General features: G+C 43.9%; 1 protein-coding gene across 2 annotated transcripts in view; it reads left to right on the top strand.

Annotated features, from left to right (window-relative positions):
* The first annotated feature begins 446 nt into the window (after window positions 1-446).
* Ppp2r5a (protein phosphatase 2 regulatory subunit B'alpha) overlaps window positions 447-8,833 on the top strand; it is a 44,899-nt gene continuing 36,512 nt past the window's right edge. The window contains exon 1 of one of the 2 annotated variants that reach the window (XM_021184693.2): window positions 447-1,325. In XM_021184693.2, the coding sequence (XP_021040352.1) occupies window positions 1,145-1,325 (181 nt within the window). In that variant the 5' untranslated portion in view covers window positions 447-1,144. Of the gene's footprint in view, window positions 1,326-8,624; window positions 8,643-8,833 lie in introns of those variants that run through there. The other variant, XM_029474185.1, reaches the window with a different exon arrangement.

Here is an 8,833-nt window from a genome sequence, read left to right as displayed (position 1 = left end):
GCACCCCGGCCCTCGCTTCAGGTTCCCATTGGTAAGCAGGGCGCAGAGAGAGGGAGGACGCTCTTCTGCTTTCTGAGCTGCCTGTGTAGTTCCCCTCTCACGCGCTGTCTGGAGAACAATTCCAGCCTGGAGCCTAGCGCAGGCGTACACAAGAGCCGACAGCGGCGCGGCGTTTCCCCTTTCTCCCTCCCGAGAGCTTTCCTTTACAGTTGTGACGCACAAGGCACCCCGCTCACTGCCTTCACTTGCGATTGGTTGTGGCCCGCGTCTGTCACGTAGCCCCTCCCTCCCACCCAGCTTTGGACTCTTGATAGACAGCCGGGAGGCCACGCCCCCACCCCCGTCTGCCGCTTAGCCCTGCGATTGGCCGAGGGCACTGGCATGCTTTCCCGCCCCGGCCCCCTCCGGAGACTCGGGAGGCTAGTGGGACCCCGCGGAAGTTGTCAGTCAAACTCCTTCCTCCACCCCCCGCGAGGACCTCCCCCGGGCCGCGGGAGCGCGCACGCACGCGCACCGAGTCCCCCCTCACCCGAACCAGCCACCCTCTCAAGTTGTAGCAGTTGCTTCCCGGGCGTGCTCCGTGGGCGGCCGGTGGGCGCGGGAGGCTGAGCGAGGGCGACGCTCCAAGGATCCAAGGATCCAAGGATCGGGGTGCGGGTGGCCGCCCCGGGCGATGAGGGGCCATCGCTGACAGGAGAACGAGCGCTCGGCGGCGGCTCGCGCGGACCCGCGATGGAAGCGCCCCGGGAGGAGGCTCCCGGCCGGGCGGACAGCGCGGGCGGCAGCNGCTGAAGACCTGTCCGGACTCCGCGCGCTAAGGGGCCGCGAGGCGCGCCCGGCGTCCGCACCCGCGCGCTCGCCCCAGCCGTCCAAACTTCGGGCTCGCCTCCGCCCGCCCTCGTCGCCGGGCGTCAGTAACTTGTGCGGCCCGCACGCCCCCGCCCTCCCCTCCGCCAGCCCCGGGAGGCGGCCGCGCGGCGCGGGGATGCGGCCGTGAGGCGCTGTCGGGTGAGGAGCAGCTCGCGGAGCGCGAGGGCGGCGCGGCCGGGGCCCGGGGCGCAGGGGCGCAGGCCCGCCGTGCCCGTCCCCCGCCGATTGCCCGGGCCAGCCGCCGCGGGAGGCGCCGAGCGCCCGGGTCGCCGAGATGTCGTCGCCGTCGCCGCCCGCACCAGTTGCCTGCGCCGCCATCTCGGCCTCGGAGAAAGTGGACGGCTTCACCCGGAAATCGGTGCGCAAGGCGCAGAGGCAGAAGCGCTCTCAGGGCTCNTCGCAGTTCCGCAGCCAGGGCAGCCAGGCGGAGCTGCACCCCCTGCCCCAGCTCAAAGGTAACCCCCGGCCGCCCCTGGTCCGCGCTCCCGGGGCAAGCCCCACTCCCCTTCCCACCTGCGCGCTTGCCCCGCCTGCCCTGCCTTGGCGACTTCAGGGTCCCCCGAGGTACCTGCGCTCCCTTTCCTCGTCCAGTCCTTCGACTCCCTGCCTCGCTGAGCCTCAACCCTGGTTTTCTCCAAGCTTAGCTAGGTCTTCTCTTTCTCTGCTTGTCTCTCAGTTGCCACATCCAGGGTCCAAACAAACTGCTGCCGAGTTAGCCGGCCTTTAGACGTAGCTATATAGAACTAGCTTAAAACCGGGACCAGGTGACAGATCTTACTGCCTCGTTAGACGTAAATGTTATTCCTCAGAAGACCCCGATTGTCTTTGGAGAGGTTATGAAGGAAGAGTAATTTCTTTGCGGTGGAACGGGAACTTGGTTAGCGCGGCTGTGCTTCCTAGGACTTTGTAAGGTTTTGTAAGTAATTCAGATTGGTATCCGTGCCTAATGCCTCGCAGGAGTGCTTGGCACCCCTTTTGGCTCTCTTTTCTCACCCGGTTTGGAGGCTTTTCATGAGTTGTTTACTGGCGGTCTTGCTTATTCTTTGAGAATTACTGGCTTTCAATTTAATAATTTTACGTCTTTGCATTTTATGAGCTAGATGTCACTAATGGAAAAGATGTTTATGTTCCTAGATATTTAAGAAATTCTTTGCAACCTGATAGAAACCTAGAGAATGATTCACAAGGCCAAGAAATAAAAGGCTCATGCCAAAATAGATAAATGATCAGCAGATTTTTCAATTCGTTTGACAGAGATCCAGCATCCCTTTCAAGGCCAATCTGGTTGTGATTTGTCTTTGAGTGTATGAATCCTGACTTAGTTTGGCAAGGAGTGTAAAGAAAGCCCTAGATTAAATCAACAGTTGACCAGCAACAGCTTGGAACCCCGTTTAAACTCTACATCTGCCTCTCGGGGTGCTTCTGAATTAAGGATATACCACAGGTAGAATCACACGGACTTTTGAAAATAGTTTATGTTAGGTGTGCGGTGTCTCATTTGTTGCTTTATTGCTCTTTACCATACTAGAATTGTTCAAATTGATACAGTGCTGTCAGTGGAGTGCAAGCATAGCCTAAAATAACTCTGTCCTACCTGTTAGGATAGTGAATTGCTACTCAGAGGTTTAAGTTTTTATACTTAATTAAGAATTATTTTATCCTTTGTTTTTCATTAGTTTTTTTTTTTTGGTTTTTCGAGACAGGGTTTCTCTGTGTAGCCCTGGCTGTCCTGGCACTCACTTTGTAGACCAGGCTGGCCTCGAACTCAGAAATCCGCCTGCCTCTGCCTCCCGAGTGCTGGTTTTTCATTAGTTTATCCTGTTAATTTTAGTTTGAAGTCTCGATACTAGCATTTTTCTTAGGTATCTAATTTGCTAACGTGGTTTTCTTCTTCTTCTTAGTGTTGTACTTCTTAGTTCCTCTGATCTAGTAATTGAATTTTAAACATCTGGTTAGTCTCGAGATGCCTCTGTAGTAGATTTTGTCTTTAAGACTGACAGAAATCCACAGAATCAGTTATCAGACTCAAAGTTACCTGATGTTTGGTTGAAGATGTAGCAGGTACTGCCAGTGTTTTCATATACAGAATTTGGTCAGTAGTAGAAAGAAATTGAAATTTGCGTGTATAGTGTTCCCCATAAGGTATTATTCATGATAAATTGATGCAGATTCGATTGAGGAAGTAAAACTTTTTACTTGAAAATAAAACCCTCATAGGAAAAACTGCTTTAAACCCAGTTGTCAAAATGCTTGAAAAGTGATTTTTTTTTTTTTTTTAATGGAGTTGTCTTACTTGATGCTTTGGCAGTGCCCTTGATTCCACCATGTTGAGAGTTTTTTCTGTCAGTAGTATTTTCCCCCAGTTGTGGGTTTAGCAAAAACAACAGCAGAAAACCCTTTGGTATGAAAGAGAAATTTTCTTAACTGCTCTGAAATACAATCTCACTGATTGTGGAGTGATTCAGATATCCATGGGCATCCAAGATCTTTCAAGTATTTTAGATCAGCCAACCTGCTTGCTTATATTTTGTCCACATGCGTCTGAACTGGAAAGGTGCCAAGGAGTTTTCTCAGAAACAGACTCTGACTAAGGATTAACAAAACAATCCAACCTTTTCAGTTTATTTTTGCAAAATCTTGTAGGTGAGTGGGTTGCATGATTTTTAAGGCTGAAAATGTTAAAAATAAATAGTGAAGTTCCTCTGAGGGCTAGATGCTAGAAAATAAAACCAGGATCAGTCTATGTGAATCACTGTTTCTGGTCTTGAAACTTATGTTCTTGTACGTTGTAGTTTTTCTACCTAAAACTTGTTATTTGATAATGAGCAATTCAGGAAGTTGTTATTTAAGATAGGTAGTCTTTCAGCGTGTTTAGCCTATTTTGGTTTAAATTTCTGAAAGAATTGGCTTGGTAAAATAGCTCCTTTACGTGTATAGACAGCTTAGTATTTCAAATAATTATCTTTGAAAACAAAACAAGACAATATTGCCTATGACAACTGGAACAACCAAAACCTGTGTGTCCTTAATTCTTGTTATGTGCCTTTTCAATCTACTGTAGTAATGCTATTATGCTGTTATCTAACAGTCGGGGCTCAGTGTATTTTCACAAATATCTTTTTTTTTTTGAGGTTTGAACAGGTTAGTTTCAGACCTGTGATTATCTAGATGGTGTTTCTTCTGACTTTGGGACTTTGGTCAAATGCCAGTAGTTTTGCTGTAACTCATTTTACATAAACTTGAAGTAGTATGGTTGAGAAAGTCTGACCAGGAGAGGTCGTTACAGTGGAAAGTAAGTTTTTTATTTTTCTGAGTTATTTTCCTTATCAGTAAAGTGGGAATAATACTATCTCCCAGGATTGGAGAGAGTAAATGAAATAATTTAAGTGCCTGAAAATAAGCAAAGCAAACTAGCTTCCATTCTCTTGTGTTTGAAATACAGGTTAAAATATTTTAAACGAGTAATTATTAATAGTACTTAAATAAAAGCTTTCCTGGAATATTACTTTTAATTATGTGTGTGTGCATATGAGTAGTGTCTGTAGAGCCCAGGGGTAATGGATGCCCTGGAGTTGGTCTTACAGGTGGTTGTGAACAGCTCTAACTTAGGTTCTGGGAACTGAACTGCAGTCCTCTGGGAGCAGTACATTCTTTTAACCTAGGGGTCTATCTCTCCAGCCTGTAGTAATAATTTCTTACCAAGAAAAGGAGTCAAATTAGTCATCATGACCATACAGACACACATTTCTCTTAGTAAACAGCAAGGAGCAGAAACTGATTTTGAGATTGAACTCTTCTTGAGATAAAGAGTGGCTGGAAAGATGGCTCACTGGTTAAGAGCACTGGCTCTTCCGGAGGACCTAGGTTCTGAGCCCAGCACCCATCTGTAACAACAGTTCCAGGGGATCCAAAGCCCTCCTCTGACCTGTGAGGACACCAGGCACACAAGGGGTTCACAGACATACACCGGTACATAAATAAATAAATAAATAAGTAAGGGAGTTCACAGACATACACCGGTACATAAATAAATGAATGAATGAATGAATGAATGAATGAATGAATTTTAAAAAAAAGATGAGGTAAAAAAACTTTCAGAGAATCATTCAGTTTCATTGTTGATCTCTGAAGAACTAAGGCCAGAACATTAATGCTGACTGAAGTAGCTTGCAGTTGTCTGCTTAGAATTAGGGGGAAGTCTATGCACATGTTTTGTTGAGGTAGTGGTCTTCTGAGTGAATTGTGACAGAATTAGGGTTTTTTTAGTTGATTTGGGGAGGGGTACCACTACTACTACTCTTTTAATGTTTAAGGTTCATGGATATTCAGTTATTATTTATCCAAACACAACACTTTATAAATAGGAAAAATACTAAGATAAAGTTGAAATTCAGCCGGGCGTGGTGGCGCATGCCTTTAATCCCAGCACTTGGGAGGCAGAGGCAGGTGGATTTCTGAGTTCTAGGCCAGCCTGGTCTACAGAGTGAGTTCCAGGACAGCCAGGGCTACACAGAGAAGCCCTGTCTCGAAAAAACAAAACAAAACAAAACAAAACAAAAAGTTGAAATTCATCTGCACAAGTTAAGAGAAATGCTTTAACTGGCTATAACATTTCAGTTGTTTAGGGACTGTTTTCTAACTTGTCATATCCCTTCAACAAGAAATAATTTTTAAAAAACTTTTAAAGAATATACTTACAGAAATTGCTCAATATTGTGTCTAGTGCTAGTCTTCATATGAGGAAAAACTTTCTCCTTTAAGGCTAACGTCTTCAGAATTTCTATTTACGATCATATCCCCACCTCATTTTTTTTGTCATCTTTATTAATTTAATTGTGTTATTTTTGGAATCATCTAATTGAGTAAAGTGATAAATTAGGAAAATATATCTAGCAAATTGGTGAGACCATTGGAGTAGAGCGCTGTCCTGTAAATAGCAGATTTGAATTGTCTCCCTGCTTCAGTGATGACTCACAGTCGCTTGGGGCTAGCTGTTTAACCCCTGCGAACTTACTGTTTTCCACCTGTAGGAATAATGTTCTCCTTGATAAAGGCCCTGTGATGATTGTATTTAGGTTATTATTGCCCCTTTGAGTTTTAGAGTCAAAGGTTTAGCTACAAAATAATACATTTGGGAAATAATAGGTTTTTTATGCTTTGCTTTGTTTTCTAATTTGGCTTTTAACATTGTAGCATATGCGGTAGAGTCTGGGTGTTAAGGACTGTGCTACACAGTATAGTCCTCCTTAGGCACTTGGAAAGCTTAAAAAATATCCTCGCCTGGCCTACATCTCTCAGAGTCTGCTAATTGGTCTAAGGTGGAATCTAGGCTTGTTTGTTTTTTAAAACTGCCAGGGTGATCCTCATGTGCAGTTAGGAGTGGGGGCCAAGCACCACAAATTTAGTGTCTTCTGGATTAATTCATTCCGTGAAGCTTTGTCTTTCTCTTTGGTACTCATGGTTCCTTACTCTCCGCCCATTAACTTTTCCTGCCCTCACTTCACCCTCTGGTATTTACAATTTACTCTTAACTCTGCTGCCCTCTATGGCTGGCTAGTCGGCACCGTTCTGAGTTTTCATATGATAAGATTCTGTTAGGTCTTGTTTGATATCTAAAGAAAGCCCAGCTGATGTCGTCCAGTGCCAGGTGATCAGGTGTTTGCTCGCTTGCTTTTGTTTTGTTGTTTGGAGTTGAGATTGAGTAGGCAACATTTGGGAACACAGTAGAGATTGGCTTAGCTTTAATTTCATTTTTCGGGATCACTGGAGTATCAAACTGTTGTCTTCTATCTGAGGTCTTCTCTTTCTTGAAGATCTTAGCCTAATATTCCTACTGGGTAGATTAAAATATAATGGTGGTGTACACTGTTTCTCCTGCCACCAGAGTCAAGCAGATCTCTGAGTATGAGGCCATCCTGGTTTACATAGCAAATTCCAGGCCAAGCAAGACTGCATAGTGGACCTATCTTTAAAAAACAAAACAAACAAAACTAATGGGAAAGTGAACTGTTGAATTTAACTGTTTTGCGTCATGTCTTATATTTATTTTTTTATCAAGTGTTTTGTTCCAGCGATTTTTTTCATGTTGATGTTCAACTTAATCTTGACCATGGCTCTTTGTGGAAGGTAGCAGTGAGGCTCCAGAGCCGATTTTAGTTCATTTTCCTAGTTTGTCTTTGGCCTTTCTGCTAACCACTGTGGATAATACTACCATTTGTTGATTTGTTGTGGGTGAATGTTCAGTTGATATTTAGTAGTTTGCTGTCTGGAATGATATGGTCAATTTTATTTTGCAAAATTAGATTTTTTTTTTCAAAACACATAGTACCAAGTACAGTATAATAAATGTCATGTAGACACAGTCGCTATTTTGATAAAATTCCCCTAGGTTGTCTTTTAGTCACCTACCTTCCTGCATTGATAGTGCTTTTGCCAGAATGTTCAATATTGACTATGAGACCCGTTCTTTTTTGTTTGCTTTGTGTTTTAATATGTTTATGCCTAAAGCAGTTAAGCTAAGTAAATGAATTCTGATTTCTTAGTACTTTGATAATAGTAAAGAATAAGTAAGGCTCTGGCTTGGTCTAAAGTATGTGTGCTGCTGAAGTGAGCACGGTAAATGCCAGATTAAAGCAAAGGAAACTGCCCTTACATCTGACATAGCGTGACCCAACACTGATGTTCTAGGAAAGCAGTTGTGTACAGTTGTGTGGAATAAAATCAGATAAGCTGAAATAGTTTGTATCTATGATTTATATTTTTTTCTTTATTTTTTGTGGTAAGATCTCACGGTGTATCCTGGACTGACCTCAGACTCACTACTGTGTAGCCCAGACAGGCCTTGAACTCATGATTCTCTTTCCTCCCGTGTGATGGGATTACAGGCCTGCAGGACCTTGCCTGGATAGTTTATATTAATCTCTACATTTGAGGTGCAGTCTTAATGTATGAGGATGTACTTGAAGGAAATAAAAGAAACAGATCTAAAATCTATAATTACTTTTAGTACATTATTGCGTGACAAGAAAACCTAATTGCTGGAAGTTTGACATGACAGGCTGGGTTTACGTAAAATAGACTCTGCTTGTCGGAGCAGGATAATTGAATAATACGCAGTTTCAAGACTTTTTATGTGTATCTTAACTTTTAACTCTTTGCTGAAGGACTTTGTTTCCGTGAGCTTTTTGAGTGAGTAATGAAAAGTTTTAGAAATCTTATTTTGATTCACTTTCTTGTAAAGAAACTTACTAGGTTTTATTTGGTCATGCCAGTCAGTTGTAGTTTGCTGACTATGGTAGGCTTACATGATCTAAGAGAACCTATTTCTAAGTTGGACACTGAATGCAAGGGAGTTCTTGGAATCACACTTCCCCTGGAATAGCTAAGCTAACTCACCTCCCCAGTTGAGTCTCCAGTTCTGAATACTAGGCCTCCGAAGTCATTCTCTTGCGCCTCCTTTGGGAATTGATTTCACTCTTACTCTAAATAAATAACATTCTAGCCATTTCGTCAGAGAGTCTCTGAAGAGAGGGAGGAGTTGGCTTCATTTTGTGATGTCAGGGAGTGTGAGAGAGACACAGCCTAATTTTGTTGTGGAAGAAGAAAAAGAGAACTTCCTCGAGAAAGAGATCAACTGAAACCTAAAAGCTAGAAAGTGTTAGGCAAAGATAGACGGGGTCTAAGATCTACCCATCTGTCAGTATGTGCAGACATGCAGCTGAGCATAGCATAGTTGAAGCATTGTGTGGTTAGAGAAGACACTGGAGCAGCAGGTAGGACTTTGGTTTTGCTTGATGTTGTTATGTTAAAGAATGGGTACAGGCATCACACTGCCTTTATACCTGACGTTATGAGGAATGCAGGACATCTTCCTAAGTGGATACAGAGTGGTATCTCAGAGGACTTGGTGAACGGAAGTCAAGAATGATCCTGCTTTTTCTTTCCTTTTTTTTTTTTTTTTTTT

This window comes from Mus caroli, chromosome 1 (genome assembly GCF_900094665.2).
Source record: "Mus caroli chromosome 1, CAROLI_EIJ_v1.1, whole genome shotgun sequence".
NCBI lineage: Eukaryota > Metazoa > Chordata > Mammalia > Rodentia > Muridae > Mus > Mus caroli.
The sequence above is the reverse complement of the archived record's forward strand: the minus strand, read 5'-3'. Positions and strand labels throughout refer to the sequence as shown.